The 20,522-nt window shown below is 52.1% G+C and overlaps 1 protein-coding gene across 2 annotated transcripts in view; it reads left to right on the forward strand.

Moving 5' to 3' along the window:
- The first annotated feature begins 888 nt into the window (after positions 1-888).
- Positions 889-20,522, forward strand: part of OLFM2 (olfactomedin 2) — a 59,979-nt gene continuing 40,345 nt past the window's right edge. The window contains exon 1 of one of the 2 annotated variants that reach the window (XM_045084338.1): positions 889-1,075. In XM_045084338.1, coding sequence (XP_044940273.1) covers positions 1,010-1,075 — 66 coding nt within the window. In that variant the 5' untranslated portion in view covers positions 889-1,009. Of the gene's footprint in view, positions 1,076-18,110; positions 18,421-20,522 lie in introns of those variants that run through there. The other variant, XM_045084331.1, reaches the window with a different exon arrangement.

Genomic DNA, 20,522 nt, shown 5'->3' on the forward strand with positions numbered 1-20,522 from the left:
ACTCTCCATAACCTGTTATCTGCCTGGCACACAGTAGGGTCAGAAAAATACCTGTCCTCCACCCCATCCCCCTCCAGGTAGGTTTTGGCTGATTCCAGCTCTCCCCATCAAACAAGAGCCACTGAGGGGTTATGGGTGGGGAAGATGACTGCAAAGAGGAGGGAGAAGCAGAACAAGGATGCCCTTCATATGCAGACGGTTCTCCTTAGAGAGGGTGTTAATATTTTGAGCCTCTGGAGGTCTGGTCTCCCAGGTGGTTGAACCCGGAGTGAGACACTGTCTCAGGTGTGGCGGGGGAGGGCGGACTTTGAGGAAGAGGAGCCTGGAGAATGGGGTGGGAGAGGGAAAGCAAGGTAGCCCCGAGCCGGGCCCACCCAGCGGGCCATCCCTCTCGGTCCCTGGTATCTCACGCCTCGTTGCATCTCCGTCCGACCTCCCTTGTCCCAGCGCTGACCCCCTTCCCTCAACGTCCCATTTTAGAAGCTCTGCCTCAGTTTCTCTGTTGACTCTTGAGTTCTTTTAGGAGGGGGCCTCTCCATTTCTCTTCCACGTTACCAGGTCTTCCTCCTACACTCCCTGCCCCTTGACCCCCATCCAACCCCCATTTCCAACGTGGGAAAGATCCTGGGAGGGTGAAATTTACAAACACGTGACGGAACCCCCTCCCCCATCTCCGTGACCCGTCCCCATAGGGCCTGGGGAACTGCCCGGCCTAGTCCCCAGCTCTCCTCCCGCGTGCCAGCTCCTCCCCCTTCCCCGCCCCCAGACCCAAGCGGGGTCCGCGCCCGCAGACGAGCTGGGGGCGGGGCGGGGGGCGGAGCCCGTAACAAAGACTGGGAGCGCGCGAGGGGGGCGGGGGTGGGGCGGAATCCCAGCCGCCGGCGAGGCGGGGGAGGCGGCGGCGAGGGTCGCCCCGGCCGGGCGGGCGGGGTCGCGCAAGGTGGCGGTCCCCGCGCCCAGGCGCCGCTAGGGCGGGCGGGGGGACGGGAAGCCGGGCCGGGGGCGCGTCATGTGGCCGCTCACAGTCCCGCCGCTGCTGCTGCCGCTGCTGCTGTGTTCAGGCCTCGCCGGACAGGTAGGGGCCCGGCGGGCAGGTGCAGGCGCAAGGGCCCCCAGGAGGGGAGAGGGTCTTAGGGGGTCCCGACGGAAAGGCGGTTTGGGGCTTCATAAGCGCCCCGGGGCTGAGAGGGGCGGGGGTCGCAGCGGGGGAGGGGCTGGGACATCTACCCTGGTTTTGGGGAAAGGAAAGGGGGCTTCACCTCCAGCCCCGAGCTGAGATGGTTTGGGGGACAGTCTGACCCCAGCTTCGGGGTTCTCATCCTCTCGGTGACCCCGAGCCCACACCCGCCATCTCACTGAAGCTGAGTGGGGTTGCGGGGGCAACTTCAGGGGGGTCTGGGGTGTTGCTTACCCTTCACTCCCCCCCATTATGGCAGGAGGTGCCCAAATTTTGCAGCCCCCCTCTCCTCACCTGCACCCCTAATGTGGGGAAGGGGGCGGGACTCACGTGTGAGTGACTGATGGGAACGTGTGTGAGGTGCTGGAGGGGTGCTGGGTAAATGTGTGTGTGTCTGTGTCACGGCTGGGTGTGACTGAGAGTTTGTGTGTTCGGCTTTGAGTTGGGGTGTGATGGGAGAGGGTGTTTGTGCGTGAGGGAGAGCCTGTGTGTGACAGTGGGAGGCTGTGGCTGGAGGGGTGATGTGACAGTGCCAGGCTTGTGAGCCTGCCACCTGGAGTTGTGTGTCTGTGTGGCTGGTGGTGTGACAGCAAGTGAGGATTGTGTTAATCCCGGCCGTGTGTGGGCAACTGAAGCCGTGTATAAAGGTCTGTGTATACACATCTGTGTGTGTCCCCATGATTCTTTCCGTCTGTCTGGGCGTTGTACAAAATGTGCATGACCAGGTGTGTGGCTGTGTGAGAGTTTGGGGTGACTGTGTGCTATTCTGTGCCTTTGAGTAAATCTCTTTGAAAGGGAGGAGGAAGACCAGGAGCTGTGTGTGCAAACGGGTACATCCATGCATGTGTGTGTGCGTGTACGTGTGTGTTGGTGCCTCGTACGCCCCATTCATGCTTTCCCAGAAACAAGTCTTCCTCTTCATAGTTCCCCCGTCTCTTGGGCAGGCTTGGGGGGCCTTGTAGAATGGGAGGGGGTGTCCCAGTTTTCTTCAGCTGTTGGGAAACCTCTTTTCTCCTCCATCTTGGAGGCGGGAGCCCCCTCAATTCCCAGATCTGTAGGAGCTCAGAGGGAAGCTGGAGTCTAAAATAATAATTATAATACAGCTAACATGTATTAAGTGCTCATTATGTGCTGGGCGCCGTTTGGAGCACACCACGAGAAAGAAGGCCCTCCTGGCACCCGCCCGTGGGCGTGACTGTTCCCTTCATTTTGCAGACGAAGAAACGGAGGCAAAGAAAAGTTAAGTCGCTTGTCAAGCTGAGACAGCTCAGGAGTGGCAAGACAGAATTGAACAAAGGCAGTCCCGTGCCTGAGCCCACGCATTTACCTTCTTGTTAAATAATCCACTCCGTGGGTGTGGACAGTGCCTGTGTAGAAACTAGAAGAGTGTTTTAGGTAGAAGCTTGGAGGGAAAACTGTCCTGGCACCTTCTCTTTCCCGGTCAAGAGAAGAAATGCCCACCGCAGGGGGCCATGGGAGGGCTGGAGGTCCGACTTTAAATAGACCTCCAGGCCATAGGGAGAGAGGTTGTGGGGCCCCAGCCCTCACTTCTTGGTTTCCCATCTCAGGACCCACATCCTGGCTGGGATGGGCAGTGTGACCAGTGCCTGGCATCAGGCCGCACACAGGAGACGCTCAGTTGAGATGCCAGCCAGAGAGAAGTAAAGAGAGACCAAAAAAGGAAGAAGGTTGAGAGAACGCTGGCACAAAAATGAACCAGGAGGGAAGGTGAATTTGGCTTCCAAGAAGGACCCTTGGGAATCACCACCTCTGGATTCTCCTCCACCCCTGCTAGCCCTCGAGATTGACTAGTGGTGCTGGAGAGTGCAGAGAAAGGTGGGCGGGGGTGGGGGTGGGGTGTGAGTTTATGGACCCCCTGAGGCCAAGGGCGTTGCTTGGGGGGCGGGACTAAACTAGGTTAGGAAGGCGGGGCTAAACTGGGGTGGTCAGTTGGAGGTGGCGGGGTCCTATAACTAGCTGCAGTGCCTCCAGGCGGCCACCACGGGAACTACAGCGTCCTAAACTGGCCTCAGCACCTAGCAGGCCCACCCAGTCTGGCGCTCCAGAGAAGGAAAGGCTCTGAAGAATGAATGCTCTGTCCTTTGTCCACCCCCCATCTGGTCCCAGAGTCCCCTTCTCAGTCCCTGATGGGTCCTGGGCTCCACCAGCGGTCCTTGGAAGTCGTTTATTTGTCCATTTGAACAGCAGATGTGGTTAAGCACTGGGGAGATCAAGTTATCAAATCCCCGCCCTCTTGTGGGGGGGGGAGACAGGCAAGACCTGAGTAAATGTGTAATACAGTGTCAGCAACAAAATGAGTGTATAATACAGTGCAGGTGGAGTGAAGAATAAAAACCAGGGGATTAAAGAGGGATAGTGGTGGTGTGGGCAGCTATTCTAACAGGTGTGGCCAGAGATGATGTCTCTAAGGAGGTGGTATTTGAGGTGACCCCTGAAGGAGGTCAGAGAGGATAACTTCTGAGGATCCGGGGGAAGAGCATTCAAGGCAGAGGGAAGACAAGTGCAAAGGCCCTGAGGTGCAAGCATCTTGGCATTTTTGACGAGCAGATAAGGAGGCTGGTGTGTCTGGAGAGGAGTGAGGGGAGGGGACATTGCCGAGAGATGAGGCCAGGGAAGCCAGCAGGGGCCAGATGCAGTGGGAACTTGTGGGCTATAGATGGGAGTTTGGATTTGACCCTGAGAACAGGGAGTAGCACCTGTCCAAGGAGTCATCCATCCATCTATCCATCCAGGGTTTGTGTCAGATGTTCTGGGTCTGGCCTGTGACTGCCTTGGAGACTACCAGATAGCTTTCCCTGAGTGAAAGAGGCCCACTTCCTGACTACTGGGCAGTCCTCCCTAAGATCTAGCTATAGATCTGGACTGGCCACTCTGTGGATCTGACATCATCTCTTCCCTGGGATCCCCACAGGATGGGAGGGAAGAATAATTCAGTTTGTACTGCATACCTTGGGGCCTTTGCACTTGCCATTCCTTCTGATTGGGACACTGTTCCCTCCCTCTCCTTCTACTTCAGTGACACCTCCTCCAGGAGACCCACCCTGACTAGCCTTCTAAAATGACCTCCCCACAGCCACTCTCTGAGCTCTCACTCTGTTGTTTTTCTTCAGAGCCTGTCACTACTTCTCCACAATTTGTTTATTCATTCATTGTCTGACTCCCCGTAGAGTGGCAGCTCCTCAGGGTCCGGTGGACTTTGAGCCAGGCACCCAGTAGGTGCTCAACAAGCATCTGTTAAAATAAAAACTTCAATGAATGAATGAATCTCCCTCCTCCTCCCACAGAGTTTCTTTCTTTCTCAAACAGTGGGACTCTTGTACCAAAGGAGGAAGGAGGGAACAACTGTCCCCTTGGGCCATCCCCTACCCATTTCAACTCAACCTCCGCTCTTGGATGGGAAGCATCAGGAAACCCCACCTTCTTCATTTGTGCCTCAAATCCCACCATTATAGGGCACCACTCTTTGGGGTTAACACTCTCTTCGCTTGGGCTCCTTTAGAAAATGTAAATGTCCCAGGGGGAAGGAAGTAAAAGGAAGTCTTGAGGACATTCAGATAAGTGAATTGGACATTTTCTTCCTAGGGAAGAGGAAGGGGGGGCCGGGAGTCAAACCCAGGCTCAAGATGAAAGAGCTGGGGTGACACCTAGTGGTAAAATGAGGTTTGTGCAGAGGTGGTGTGTGTCCGCGCGTGGCTCTCCTGAAGGTGTGCAGGCAGAAAGTGTGTCAATGCCCCGGGCCAGGGTGAGGTAACTGAGGCACTAACCTCAGGTGCAAAATTGAAGGGGATGACCAAAAAAAAAAAAAAAAAGTTAGAAACTAAGATAAATAATATTTTAAGAAAATCAAAATTAATACAAAAAATCTGTGATACAAAATATCGAAATTTTAAATAAACCCTGGAACTCTTTCTGCCCTTGAATGACTCATATCACTTGCCTCATGACCCTTGGCCCTACAGGAGTTCATCTGTGCTGTGCACGGGGGTGTGCATATGTTTCAGGACCCTGTACTTGGCATTGACAGAGCGGGCACAGGGGCATGTGTGTGCCATAATCATGTACGTGGGTAGGTGTCCACAGTGACTATCTTCATATGGTTTGACCACGTGCATGTGGATGGGTTTCTTACAAGCCTGGCAACTGGTCTGGGCAATGACTTTTGTCCCCAGAACTCAGCATGAGCACCCGGGAGGCGGTAACTTGCTGTTTTCACTTATTTAGAAAGTACTCATTGGGAATCTTCTGCGTTTTGAGCCTCACACCAGACACCAAGGTCTGGGTGACGATGTGAGCCCTCAAGGGTGGGATGGTAGATTGCACTTCTCTGAAGCTGAGTCTGGCTGTGCTGGGAAGAAGGGGGTTGTGACAGGAGTGGGAGAGCTTGTTACCCACTTTTCGGGAACTCTCACCTGAGAACACGGATATGTCTTTGTGCTGTGTGGAAGGCCCGTGCATCTCATAGCGAGTTTCATCCGTCTAGGGCTCAGCCACAAACCAAGGAGAAACCAGGAAGAACAGAGAGGAGTCAGAACAGAATCTATGAAGTCTGTGTTCATTGCTTCTGGGAGCCCCTGTAGGCTTTCTCCGAGCCTGTTTACTTTCACTTACACATAGTTCTGGACATCCTGGACAGCTCGCATCTCAGCCCTGTTTAGTAGACGAGAAGACGGGGGCGCCTGGGTGCTCAGTGGGTTAAGCCTCTGCCTTCGGCTCAGGTCATGATCCCAGGGTCCTGGGATTGAGCCCCTCCTTGGGCTCTCTGCCCAGCAGGGAACCTGCTTCTCCCTCCCCCTCTGCCTACTTGTGATCTCTCTCTCTCTCCCCCATCAAGTAAATAAGTAAAATGTTAAAAAAAAAATTGATGAGAAGACAGGGAGTCACAGCGGGAGAAGCAAGAAACCACAAGGCAAAGTCAGTTGAAGCCACTGGATGAAATTGGCAAATAGCTCCTCCCCTTTTTGGCCCTGAGAAAGTCCCGGTTATTCCCCCCAAAATATGTGATGAACACATGGTAAACCGGATTCTTTGTCTTCCTCATGTCTCTAGTCATTTCTATGTGAAACACACCAAGTGAGGACTTAGAAGTGTGTGACGCAGCCCACCGTGCAGTAGTTCTCAGGACTAAGGAGGGCGTGTGTGTGTGTATGTGTGTTTAAAGAGAAGATTTTTTAGGGGTGCCTGGGTGGCTCAGTGGGTTAAACCTCTGCCTTTGGCTCAGGTCATGATGTCAGGGTCCTGGGATCGAGCCCCACCTCGGGCTCTCTGCTCAGCAGGGAGCCTGCTTCCTCCTCCCTCTCTGTCTGCCTCTCTGCCTACTTGTGATCTCTCTCTCTGTCAAATAAATAAATAAAACCTTTAAAACAAAAAAGAAGATTTTTTTAAATTGTGGCAAAATACACGTAACAAAATCTACCATCTTAGCCATTTTTTTTTTAAAGATTTTATTTATTTATTTGACAGAGAGAAATTACAAGTACACTGAGAGGCAGGCAGAGAGAGAGAGCGAAGGAAGCAGGCTCCCTGCTGAGCAGAGAGCCCGATGCGGGACTCGATCCCAGGACCCTGAGATCATGACCTGAGCCGAAGGCAGCGGCTTAACCCACTGAGCCATCCAGGCGCCCCATCTTAGCCATTTTTAAATGTACAATTCGCCGGGGCTCCTGGATGGCTCAGTCCTTTAAGCGGCTGCCTCCGGTTCCAGGCATGATCCCAGTGTCCTGGGATCGAGCTCCACATTAGGCTCCTTGCTCAGGGGGGAGCCTGCTTCTCCCCCTGCCTGCTGCTCCCCCTGCTTGTGCCCACTCTCCCCGCCCCACACAATAGCTAAAAGGCGGAAGCAACCCAGATGTCCACTGAAGGATGAAGGGATAAGCAGAATGTGGAGCTATTGTGAATAACGCCGCTGTGGACAGGAGGCGGGAATAGCTCTTGGAGACCTGGTGTCCAACTCTTTTGGGCGTGTGCCCGGAAGTGGGGTTGCCTCCTGGCTGTTCCCCACAGCGGCTGCACCAGGTCACACTCCCACCACCTGTGCCCGTGGGCTCCACTTCTCTGCGTCTCGCCGGCAGTGTTGTTACTCCTTGGCTTTTTGACTTGAGCCCACGGGTGTGACGTCATCTCTCGCTGTGGTTTTGATTTGCACTTGGCGAAGAGATGGTGATGCCGGGCTTCTTCTTACGTGTTTATTGTTGCTTGTGTGTCTTCTTCCGAAATACATCAAGTCTTCTGTCCATTTTTAAATCAGGTTGTTTGTTTCTCTGTTGCTTAAGGAAAAGGCGAGAGAGTGGACGGGGAAGGGCAGAAGGAGAGGGAGAGAGAGAATCTTTTTTTTTTTTTTTAAGATTTTATTTATTTATTTGACAGAGATCACATGTAGTCAATCAGTAGGCAGGCAGAGAGAGAGGGGGAAGCAGGCTCTCCCCTGAGCAGAGAGCCCAATGCAGGGCTAGATCCCAGGATCCTGAGATCAAGACCTGAGCTGAACGCAGAGGCTTAACCCACTGAGCCACCCAGGCACCTGAAAGAATCTTTTTTTTTTAAAGACTCTATTTATTTGTCAGAGAGAGAGAGAGAGAGAGAGCGTGCAAGCGAGCACAGGCAGGCAGAGTGGCAGGCAGAGGCAGAGGGTGAAGCGGGCTTCCTGCCAAGCTAGGAGCCCAGTGTGGGACTCGATCCCAGGACACTGGGATCATGACCTGAGCCAAAGGCAGCCGCTTAACCAACTAAGTCACCCAGGTGTCCCAACGGAAAGAATCTTAAGCAGGCTCCACTGTGAGCACAGTCAGGGGGCTTGATCTCACCACCCTGAGATCATGACCTGAGCCAAAATCAAGAGTTGGACGCTTAACCTACTGAGTCACCCAAGTGCCCCTAAGTAAGAGATTTTAAAGCCCAGAATGAGACCTGGTTGGATTTGGGTGAGGGCCAGAGCCTCTGGCTGTAACATGGAAAGACATTGCAGGTGAAGGCAAAGAGACAGGATTACCGCAGGAGCTGGCAGTCCTGGGGCAAATTGGTGGCAGCCAGTGGCCTAGCAGGACTAACATTTGGGGCATGGAAGGAGCGAACCTCTCTGTTCGAACCTCTGTTTGGGATCCTTAACAAGGACAACTGTCTCCTTCCCAGCCTCCTCCTGGAATTCTGAACCAGGCAGGAAAGCAGAGATGACAGGAGGGGTGTGGGGCTCTGAGACTTTCAGGGAGACGAAAGCGAGACATGTTTCCACACCAGCTCCAAACACTTGCTGTCGCCAAGCAAAACGCAGAAAGCAGGCTTGGGCCAGGAGAGTAACGCCATTTGTGTTTTGAGGCGCGCCAAGTTGTGTGTGTGTGTGTGTGTGTGTGTGGACATGAATTCATGACTTCCTTACGTGTGAATAAGGGAGGCCACAGGGCTTCTTGCAGAGGACACTTAGTTTCGCTTGCTTTGTGTTTTGTTTTTGTTTTTGTTTTCTTTCGGGTTTGTGTTTCTCAGCTTTTCTGCCGGCAAGTTCCATCGTTTTTACCTGCTGCACATCAAACAGGGAAGGAACTTACACCTGAATTCATATATCGAGTCAATTTTCTTATTGACGTGAAACCTATCTACCAAGAAGTGTGCAGATCATAAAGGTGCAGCTTGAGAAATTGTCTTGAAGTGACATGGTGTTACCAGTCCCCGGTAAAGAAACAGAATTTTTCACATATCCAGAAGGCCCCCTCGTGCCCCATCTAGTTAGCACCTGCTCCCCACGAGTTAGCTCTAAGCTAACATCTCTCACCACGCACGGGTTGGGCCAGCTTTGTAACTTCGTGAAGTCAGGAGGTATGTTGTTCTGGGGACCCAGCTGGTCTCACTTAACATTATGTTTGTAAGATGCCTCCAAAAATATTACCGTTTTGTGGTCTTTGTCTGTTGTCACCACTTTATGGCTTTCCATGGTGTGACTCTACCGTGATATATTCATTCTACTCTTTCTGGGCATTCGGGTTGGTGAAGCTTGCGGCTGACACAGACAGTGCTGGTATAAATATTCTGACACTCCATCTTCAGCAAATGCTTGTTTGCATTTCTTTTTTTTTTTTTTTTAAAGATTTTATTTATTTATTTGACAGAGAGAGATCACAAGCAGGCAGAGGCAGGCAGAGAGAGAGAGAGGAGGAAGCAGGCTCCCCGCTGAGCAGAGAGCCCGATGCGGGACTCGATCCCAGGACCCTGAGATCACGACCTGAGCCAAAGGCAGCGGCTTAACCCACTGAGCCATGCAGGCGCCCCGCTTGTTTGCATTTCTGTTGGGTTTTCGCGAGTACCGACTGACTGCGTGGGATCAAAGTGGGGTTAGAGTTCTGTAAGCCTCTGGTTGCATATTTTGTTGACCAAACAGGATGCCACCTAGTTTTATGTATGTTTCTGCTTAAAAAACACCTTATTTAATATGTTCTGTTGGTCGATTAACATCAGACTCATGGCCAAAGGCATTATAACTCAAGCCTGAACGAAGCTTATTGACAAGATGTGTTTTCTTCAAAGACATGTCACAGCTTGCGTGTACTTTGTAACACGATAGAGCAGTTAGCACTCTGCTTGGTGGCCATTTAAAATAGTGAAGTCACTGGGCACCTGGGTGACCCAGTTGGTTAAGTGACTGCGTTTGGCTCAGGTCATGATTCTGGAGTCACAGGATCGAGTCCCCATCGGGCTCTCTGCACAGCAGGGAGTCTGCTTCTTCCTTCTACCCTCCCCAATCTCATGTTCTCTCCCTCTCTCTCTCAAATAAATAATAAAAATCTTTAAAAAAAATAGTGAAATCACCAATGATAATGAAAAGTACACCAAAAAAATGAAAACCTTGGCAACAAATAACCAGTGAAAAAAATGCTTGTTGGGGTGCCTGGGTGGCTCAGTGGGTTAAAGCCTCTGCCTTCGGCTCAGGTCATGATCCCAGGGTTCTGGGATCGAACCCCACATCAGGCTCTCTGCCAGGTGGGGAGCCTGCTTCCTCCTCTCTCTCTGCCTGCCTCTCTGCCTACTTGTGATCTCTGTCTGTCAAATAAATAAATAAAATCTTTTTTTAAAAAACGCTTGTTTACAGTTTTAAGAGTTGAAGCAAGAAGGCAGAGTATGTCTGTGTTGGACTTCAGTTGGGAACCTGCGGGTTGGTGACTCTATATATTTTTTATTTTTTGGTGCCCCTGTATGCATGTCCAGGAATGACCATAAAAGCCCCATGAGTATTGACTTTGGGGTTACACATAAATCATAGCACGTTGGTGAGTTTGCCAGTAGGGAATCCGCAAATAATGAGACTCCACTGTATACATCAAGGAGCAGAGCGCTGAGCTGTAGGGAGGAATATATGGAGCTTTAGGAAATGCTGCCATTCCTCCAAAGTCTCAAAGACTCTTCAGTCTTTCCATTTACTCTTAGGATTTGAGCAATCCAGCTGCTTCGCATTGTCTGCAGCACTTGGTGGTGTCTCTCCTTTTTCCTTTAGCTGTTCCGGTGGGTGTGGAGCGGTAACATGTTTTGGATTTAATTTACATTTCTTGATGATTAATTTTAAATACCTTTTCACATGTTTATGGACCGCTCAGTGTTCCCTTTTGTGAAATGCTCTATTCCACTGCCTGCCTTTTTCTTACTGATTTGTAGGAATCTATGTGTCCCTGTGTATCCAGATTTTAGATATGGATCTGTATTTATCTATACGGACCTCATAGAGATTAAATAAGATATGAGTCTCTGTCGGACGTAAGGATTGCAGACATCTTCTCCCACTCTGTGGCTTGTCTTTTCATTCTCTTAATGGAGTCTTTGATCAATAGAACTTCTTAATTTTAATGTAGTTCAGATAATATTTGTCCCCTTTTAAGGTTAGTGCTTGTTAGTGTCCGGTTTTAGAAATCTTTGCCTACCCTCAGAGTAATGAAGATGTTCTGTATTTTCTTCTAAAAGATTTATTGTTTGACTTTCACATTTAGATACACAATCCATTTGGAATTGATCTTTGCATAGGATATGAGGTAGGGATCAACATTTTTTCTTTCCCCTGTGAATAGACCTAGTTGACCAAGCACCATGTAGACTTGGGAGCCTTACCGTCTGGGATTGTATCCTGGGGGCCTTCAGGAAATCTCTTAGCATCTCTGTGCCTCTGTTTCCCCATTTTATTTTATTATTTTATTATTTTTAAGGTTTTATTTTGTTTATTTGACATAGAGAGAGAGACGGTGAGAAGGGGAATACAAGCAGGGGGAGTGGGAGAGGGAGAAGCAGGCTTCCCACCGAGCAGGGGGCCTGATGCGGGGTTCGATCTTAGGACCCTAGGACCGTGCCCTGAGCCGAAGGCAGCTGCTTAATGACTGAACCACCCAGGTGCCCCTGTTTCCTCATTTTAAAAATAGGAATTGTAGTCCTATCTACCTCTGAGGGCTAAGTGAATTATTACACGTACATTGCTGCCTATAATACCTAGCATGGGATTCATACTCAGTAAACCTTAGCAACCATGGTAATTATTTCCGACAGTTGTCAACTTGTTCCCTCCGGAGAATTTTCAGGTCAGGGGAAAAACATTTCTTTCTTTCTTTCTTTTTTTTTTTTTAAGATTTTATTTATTTACTTGACAGAGAGAAATCACAAGTAGATGGAGAGGCAGGCAGAGAGAGAGAGAGAGGGAAGCAGGCTCCCCGCTGAGCAGAGAGCCCAACTCGGGACTCCATCCCAGGACCCTGAGATCATGACCTGAGCCGAAGGCAGTGGCTTAACCCACTGAGCCACCCAGGAGCCCCAGGGGAAAAACATTTCTTGACGTGGCTCCTGGTCCCGGTGCATTCAGTTTGCTCTAACAAAATACCATGGATTGAGTGACTCATAAACAATAAAGATGCATTTCCCACAGTTCTGGAGGCTGGGAAGTCCAAGATCAAAGTGCTGGCAGATTGGGTGTTTCCTCTCTGTTTTCTTATATGGTGGAAGGGAGACAGAGCTCTCTGGAGCTCTCTTTCTTAAGGACACTAATGCTTTCAGCCACCGTCATGACCTAATCACCTCCCAAAGGCCTCATCTCCAAATACCATCACATTATGGGGATTAGGTCTCAATATAGGAATTGGGGGGTGGGCCACAAACATTCAACCTAAGGCACTCCCCACCACAGTGCTTAGAGTGATGGTGGTGATAGGGAAGAAGGGATACATTCTTGGGGCGCCTGCCTGGCTCAGTTGGAGGAGCGTGTGACTCTTGATCTCAGGGTCATGAGTTTGAGCCCCACATTGGGTGTAGAGATGATTTAAATAAATAAATATCAGGGGTGCCTTGGGAGGGCGCAGTTGGTGAAGCATCACACTCTTGGTTTCGTCTCAGTATGTGATCTCAGGGTTGTGAGATCAAGCCCTGTGTCAGGCTCCAAGCTCAGCATGGAGTCTGTTTAAGACTTTCTCACCCTATTCCCCTCCCTACCTCTGTAAAATAAAAAAAATAAATTTTATATATATATAAAGAGAGAGAAAGAGAAAAGGAGAGAGAGAGAGAGGGAGGAAGGATAGTTTCTGGAGACATTTCTGCATCAAGATCAGTGAGCGTTGGTTTGAGTGGAGTAGGGAAGGAGAAGGAAGGATATGGGGGCACAGTCCGTAGCTTCTAACCGAGGTAACATCTGGGCCAGGACCGTGGCGGAGCAAGCAAGGAAACGGGGCACAAAATGTAAGGACTCCTCACATCAGTGCAATTGCAGGGCACATCAGGGGAGGGGGCTTGAAGGGCCAATTTAAGAATGCTCCCCCTGGACAGTTTTGTGGAGGTGTAATTTACAATGCCAAAAAAGTATGCAATTCAGTGGCTTTTTAGTAAATTTTCAGAGTTGTTCAAATATCACCCCAGTCCAGTTTTAGGACATTCCATCACTCCCAGAAGATCCCTCATACCCATGTGCAGTCCATCCCCACACCCACCCTTAGTACCACGCAATCACTAATCTAATTTCTATCTCTATTGGTTTGCCTTTTCTGGACATTTTGTATAAATGGAATCATACAAAATGTGGCCTTTTTTTTTTTTTAAGATTTTATTTATTTCACAGAGAGAGAGAGACAGAGAGGTCATAAGTAGGCAGAGAGGCAGGCAGAGAAAGAGGAGGAAGCAGGCTCCCTGCTGAGCAGAGCGCCCAACATGGGCTCGATCCCAGGAGCCTGGGATCATGACCCAAGCTAAAGCCAGAGGCTTTAACCCACTGACCCACCCAGATGCCCCAACCTTTTTTTTTTTTTTTTTTTTAAGATTTTATTTATTTGGGAGAGAGAGAGAGGGCAAGAGCCAGAGGAGGGGCAGAGGGTGAGGGAGAGGGAGAAACAGACTCCCCCCTGAGCAGGGAGCCCAACGTGGGGCTTGAACCCAGGACCCTGGGATCATGACCTAAGCTGAAGGCAGACGCTTAACTGACTGAGTCCCCCAGGTGCCCCAAAATGTGGCCTTTTGTATCTGGTTTCTTTCACTTGGTGAAATATTCTCAAGGTTTGCCCATGTTGTAGCACATGTTTGTTCTTTGTTTCTTTTTATTGTTGAGTGACGTTTCCTGTATGGAAAAAATGTTGGCATGAATATTCACATACAAGTCTTGGAATGGACTTATTTCTCTCAGGTATATGGTATTGTTGGGTCTTGTGGTAAGTTTCAGTTTAACTTTCTTTAAAAAAAAAAAAGATTATTTATTTATTTGTTTTAGAGAGAGAGTGCAAGCAGGGGCTTGGTGGGGGAGGGAGGAGGAAGAAGGAAAGAGGGAAAGAATCTCAAGCAGACTCCACACTGAGCTCATGACCCTGAGACCATGACTTGACCCAAACCCAAGAGTCCAATGCTCAACGGACTGAGCCCCTACGCACCCCTGTGTAACTGTTTAGGAAAGGGCTAGATTATTTCTCAAAGTGGTTGCAACATTTTATATTCTCCATAACAACAGGTTCCCATATCTCTACATCATCAGCAGCACCGCCCCTCTTTCTGATTGAGGTTGTTCTGGTGGGCGTCATGTGCTATAGTCCTGTGAAACACAGGTGAGATGTTCAAGAAGCAGATGGGCATAGGGTCTGAACTCCAGCTGAAGATCTGAGCTGTAGATATACCTTTGGGAGCCTTAGCTATAGATTCATTTAGTCAGTCAATCAACAACACTTTTTTTGAGCACCTGCTATGTGCCAAGCACTATTCTAAGCCCTGGGGTTTCAGTTGTGAAAAATACGGCTAGGTAGGTACCCTTGTGAAACTGAAAGTCTGGTGGAGGAGACAGACCATAAACAAATAAAAATCATGTCACATGGGGATAAATGCTGTATGAGAAAATAAAGAAGAGTAAGGGCCAGAGTGTGGTGGGGGCTGTTATCGTCAATGAAGTGGTCAGGGAAGGTCCTTCCGACATGATGGCCATATCACTCAGACTTCAGCTGGGGAAACAAACCGCTCTAGGTGTTTTAAGGAGAGGGAATTTAATACAGGGAATTGGTTAAGTGTAAGATGAAGAGTTGAGAAGCCAAACTGATGGGGTTGATCAGGGCGTCCAGCAATAGACCAGAGTACAAAACTGCTTGAGGGACCTGACAGATGGGTGTTATGATGAGAAGGGGGCTCTTCTGTGGGAGCTGGGACCATGGTGGGGGATGTAGCCACCACCGAAAGCACCACAACCCCAAGCAGAACGAGCAGGGAGAAATACCCTGGCTTCTCCCTCCCTTCCACCCTCCAGTCTCCTTCCAGTGCCTCCCATTGGATAAGCCTAACAGGAAGCCAGTGTGTAAGGGAACCTGGGAAATGTAGTTTTCTGGAGAAAGGTAGGGCATGCCTCTGACCTATACATTGATAAAGCAGAGATATAAATAAAGGAACAGCTAAATGTGTATCTGTGGTAATAGTTCTGGGGGGCACCTGGGTGGCTCAGTCAGTTAAGCATCTGGCTCTTGGTTTTGGCTCAGGGCATGATTGCAGGGTGCTTGGCTGCAGCCCTATGTCAGTCTCTGAGTTCTGTGGGGAGTTGGCTTGAGGATTCTCTCTCTCTCTCCCTCTGCTGCCCCCACTCGCATGCATGCTCTCTCTCAAGTAAATTAATAAATCTTAAAAAAAAGTGTTCTGGGTAGAGTGGACAGCAATGCACAGCAAGTACAAAGGTCCTGAGGTGGGAGTGTGCCAGACAGAACCAAAACTTTGGAAGTGGGTGTGATGGTCCAGGCACCCTACACAGAATGAGATGAGTGGGGACCCAGGACAAAACCCTGCGAGACATAGACATTTAGGGAAAAGGCAGGAGACAGTGATGATGCAGCCAGAGAGGGGAGAGTGGCACTAGGAAATGATAAGGTGTTTGTGAAGTCAAAAGAGAAATTACTTTCAAGAAAGAAGGAATGAGGGGTGCCTGGGTGGCTCAGTGGGTTAAGCCTCTGCCTTCAGCCCAGGTCATGATCTCAGCGTCCTGGGATCAAGCCCCACATCTGGCTCTCTGCTTCCCCTCCTCTCTCTGCCTGCTGCTCTGCCTACTTGTGATCTCTCTCCCTCTGTCAAATAAATAAATAAAAATCTAAAAAAAAAAAAAAAGAAAAAGAAAGAAAGAAAAAAAGAAAAAAGAAAAAGAAAGAAAGAAAGAAGAGGGAATGATCCATGAAGACTAACCATTGGGATAACTAAATAAGGGCTCATGTGAGGCTGTGGGATGGGCAGATTGGAAGGTCACTCCTGCCTTTGGTGAGAGGAGTTTGGGAGCATTCAGGAGGCAGGAGGTGAGGCAGTAGAGACAGCAAAGCAGCTGTGAGGGTAGACCACTCCTTGGAAGAGCCTGACGGGAAGAGCTATAGGGCATGTTCCCACAGCACCAATGGTGAGTGAGAGAATGTCAGTGGGTTCCAAATTCTCTAGGCGGGGAGACCTTGGAGCCCAGAGTCTGAAATCAGACAGGCCTGGATTAAAATCTTGAGCCCCTGTTTACCTGCTGGGTCGCCTCAAGTTGGTCCTCTCTCTTCTTCAAGCCCAGTTTCCTCACCTGCAAATAGGGATGTTGCTGTACTTTTCCTGGGAGGTTGCAACTGGGGCTCAGCCAGCACATTTGCTAAGTGTTCAGCACTTGTAAATGCAGGCTGTAGTGCAAGGAGGCTAGGACACATCTCATTTTTTAAAGTTTATCATTAGTTGCAAATAATAATAAAGGCAGCTGCTACTTATTAAATGCTTGGCACGGCCCAGACACACTGCAAAGTACTTTACAAGCACAGCACCCACTCCCCTAGACACACACACACATGCTCTCCCAGCTCACTCTGCTCCAACCACACTGGCCTTTCCTTGAAGTTATCTTAGTACCTCAGGGCCTTTGCACTTGCTGTTTTCTTTGTAACTCTTCCCTCAGGTATCCAAATATCACTCTCCAACCATCCTGACTAAAGTTTACTCTCCTGTTTTGACTGGATGTTCCTTCCTCCCCTTACCCTACCTATTTTACTTTTTCTTCCTCCTCCCCCTCCTACCTCTTGTCTACCTTGCCCCATACAGTGTTTAGCTCCACAAAGGCATTTTTATCTGTTGTTCGCAGTTCCTTGCACATAGTAGATGTTCAGTAAATCTTTAATTTGATTCTCAGGACAGCTGAGCCCTTTACACATATTAGGTACATGGGTCCTCACAACCAGCCCCATTGCAGATGAGGAAACTGAGGCGGAGGGGTCTTTGCTGGGGGTCACCAGGGCTCAGCACCTGCCTCGGAGTTAAAGCTCAGAAAAAAGGGCAGTTCAAGACCCCTACCGCCGTGTTGAGTGCTTCTCCCTCGGCGAGCCCTCGGCTAGCGGCCACGGCCCGGAAAGGCCTGAGTCATCGCCGCCTCCAGACGGCGGCGGCCGCGGGCTGCGGGCGACGGCGGCGGCGGCCGGGGCGGCAGCGCGAGGTGATGCGGGGACGCCGGGAGGGGGCGTGAGTGCAGGGAAAACAGAGGAAATTAAAACCCGCCGGGTGCTCCTCCCGGCCGCCTTGCCGCCCCCGCCGCCGGCTGGTGCGTGGGTGGGTTGGGGACCGCTCTGCACTCCCCCGGCGTGGAAGGGGCGGATCCCCGAGCCCCGAGCCCTGGGGCCTGGAGGAAGGGCCCAAGTGTCAGTTTCCCGCCCCCACCCCAAGTTCGAGTTGTGAGTGGAGACCCGCCTGGGACTAGTCTGCAAAAGGCTGACTCCTCCGCTCAGCCGCCCCCGGTTACGATGCGCCCCTCGGTGTAGTGGGAAATCCTCTGGGCTGCCCGGGTGACCCCCCACTGCCGCACCGGCATCCAAGCGGTCGCGTCCACTGGCTCTAGACCTACCACTCTGGGCTTCCCTGGTCCCGAATCCACCGAGGGGTCCCCAGAGTGGTACCGGGGAAGCCCCTTCCCCGAGGGAAAGGAGACCCTGTGCTGCCCTGTTCAGGGGGCGCGCACGGGTCTCGCCTCCACGGCCCGCGACGCCTGCGCTGCCGGGTTCCAGAGAGCCGGGGTCGGTGTTCTAACCGTAGGAGGGTGGGGGCTTGCGACTCCGGGCCCCTGCCAGCTTCGGGTGGTCCGCGTGGGGCAGCTGCCCACTGAGCCCAGGGGTTGGGGGGGACGGTCGAGCGCCGAGGGCTCCGAAAGGGACTGTGCGCGTAGGGTAGCCCGGGAGTGCCGGGGGCTGGGGGGGGGGGCGGGAACACCAATGGGGGGCGGGGCTGGGAATGCCGCGGCGGTGGGGGTGGGGCAGGTGGGGAACACCGCCGCAGGGGGCCTTCACCCGGGGGGCGGTCCCGGCGGGGCGGCGCCGGGGTCTGGGGAGTGGGGGCAGTCTGGGCGCCCCCCGCCCCCGCCGGGCTCCGGGCCGGAGCCGTGACGTCACGGCGGCTGGAAGTGCCCGGCGCGGAGGCGCGGGAGGGGGTGGGGGGCCGAGCCGGCGCTTTATAAGCGGAGCCCGCCAGGCGCGCAGAGCCGCAGCCGGCGTCCGCGAGCCCCCCGGCCGGCCCCGGCCCCGGCCCCCAGCTCGCGCTCGCGCCCCCGGGGCGGCTGGGTGGCGAGGGACCGAGCGCCAGGCGGCGGGCCGGAGAAGGGACGCGCGGCGGGCGGCCGCGGGGCATGAGGCGGGGGCGCGATGTCGGTGCCGCTGCTCAAGATCGGGGCCGTGCTGAGCACCATGGCCATGGTCACCAACTGGATGTCGCAGACGCTGCCCTCGCTCGTGGGGCTCAACGGCACCGTGTCCCGCGCGGGCGCCTCAGAGAAAATCGTGAGTGGCCGCCGCGCGGGGGGCACTCCCGGGGGGCGTGGTGCCCGCGCCGGCGCCGCCGCAGCCCCCGGGGGCCCCCGCCCTCCAGCTTCCCAGAGCCCCCGGCCTGGGGGCGCCCTCCTGGGGCTGGGGGCTGGGGGCTGGATGCGGAGGAGCCCCGGGACCCCGAGCCCCCCACCCCGCACCGTTTATTCTTGTTATTATTATTACTGCTTCTCATTATTAGTGAGCAGTGTCCGAGTGGCAACAACGTACTAGGCTCGCTCCGCTCCCCGCGCAGGCGGCAAGGGCTGCGCAACTGAGCCGGGTCCGGGCGAGTGGGGCGGAGCGGGAGGGTAGATTCGGGGGGCTGGGAGGGACCTTGCCTCTGAATGGGGGAACCGCGGGGTCTCCGAGCGTCTCCACCTTCAGGATTGCTGCCTGTTTCTGAGTCGTCCCGTCTCCCTCTCTGTCTTTTTCTCTCTGTCTCTATCTATTCTTTCCCCTCTGGTTTGCTTCTCACTGTTTCTCCCTGTCTTTGTCTCTATCTCTTTTGCTCTGTCTCTGACTTTGTATCTCTTTTTGTCTGTCTTTTTCTTTCCCCTGCACCCCCTACCCCCACCGCAGCATCTCCTTCCTGGTTATCTGCTTCACCATGTGCCGAATATGTATTCCCAGAACTTGCTCTCTCTAGGAGGCAGATGGCTCTCAAGACTGGGGTAGGGGCAAGGGCTGGCACAGCCCCCAGAAGCACAGGTTGCCCCTTCCCTCAGCCCATCCTGTCCTGCTCCATCACCTTCATCCTCCAGCTTCCCTTGCCACAGAGGTTTTTTTTGGGGGAAGGGGCAGGGAGGTTCAGTGGTGATCAGTAACGGTGTTCCTGGTGTCCTGGGGAGGGGGAGAAGGCACCCTCCACTGCAAACTTACCTCGGAGTCCTCCAGATATGGCCTCCCCCTCCCACCGTCTCCCCTCTTCAGTCTGTTTGTGGGACTCCTCCCAGTAGGTGGAACTGGGATGCATGGAGCTCCCTCTCCTGCCCAGTATTTCCCTAACTTCACCAGCTCCCTGGTTCAGCCCCCCAGCGGCCACCCCCCCCCCACACTTCTTTCTTTCTCCTTGCTGAAAGGAAAAGAAGTCTTTGCTCCCAAGGGTTGAAGGCAAGTTGGGGGGGGGTGGGTTGTTGGTGACCCCAAACACTGTGCCCAGGCTTTGTCCCACCCCTGGGGGGAAATGATATCGGGCTTGGCACGGGTGAGGGCTTTCAGTCCAAATTCTCAGACTTGAAGCTAATGTGTGAAACAATGTCTTTATTTGTGTCTGTCACATCCCGTGATATGATTCAAGTATATCCTGGTGTGTTTATTTCGGCATGAGTTTCGGTGTGTGAGTGGGGTTGGGGGGGGAATCAAGGGAGAAAGTTTAGGAGCTTTGCCAACGTGAGGGTCCAGGTGTGTCTTCCTGTGTGTGAAGGTGTGTCCCAGGATGAGCGTGTCCCTCATTGTGTGTCCCTCAGTGTGTCTGGGTGTGGATGTGTCTAAGTGTGTGTCTGCAGTTCTGTGTCCCTGACTGTGGGTTTGCATGTGTTCCACGATTGCATGTGCATGTAGGGATTTGTGACAGCCTTCTTGCTCTTGCCTTCTGAGGGGGATGAGAGATGGGTCTCATTGAAATCGGAAGCTGCTTTCCCCTCCCTCACTCTGACAGAGTGTGAGTGTGTGTAAATGTGTGCGTGTAATATGTCTAGCATATGGTGTGTGAGGAAAGTGTGCATAAGTGTGGAAGAGTATGTCTCTGAGTTATGATTTTGTCTGTGCTAATATGTATGTGTGTGTGTGTGCATGTAAGTGTAGACATGTGTCTTTAGAAGGGTGTGCATATATGTGTGTATGAATGGTGTGTGTGACTACCTTGTATGCATGTGAGCAGATTCCTGTGTGAACCATGGGTTTTCTATAAGTGTGTGTACATGTATGTGTACCCAAATAGAACTGGTCTTCATTCTGACCTATCTATAGCTAATAGGACCACAGTCTAGTGCTTCCATGAAGTTACCATCTGAAAGTATTACTCCCATCCCTGATCCCCACCCCATCCCTCAATCCCACTGAGCCTTGCACAAGGC

This window comes from Mustela putorius, unplaced genomic scaffold (assembly GCF_011764305.1).
Source record: "Mustela putorius furo isolate JIRA1106 unplaced genomic scaffold, ASM1176430v1.1 tig00000095_pilon_pilon_pilon, whole genome shotgun sequence".
In the NCBI taxonomy this organism is placed as follows: Eukaryota; Metazoa; Chordata; class Mammalia; order Carnivora; family Mustelidae; genus Mustela; species Mustela putorius.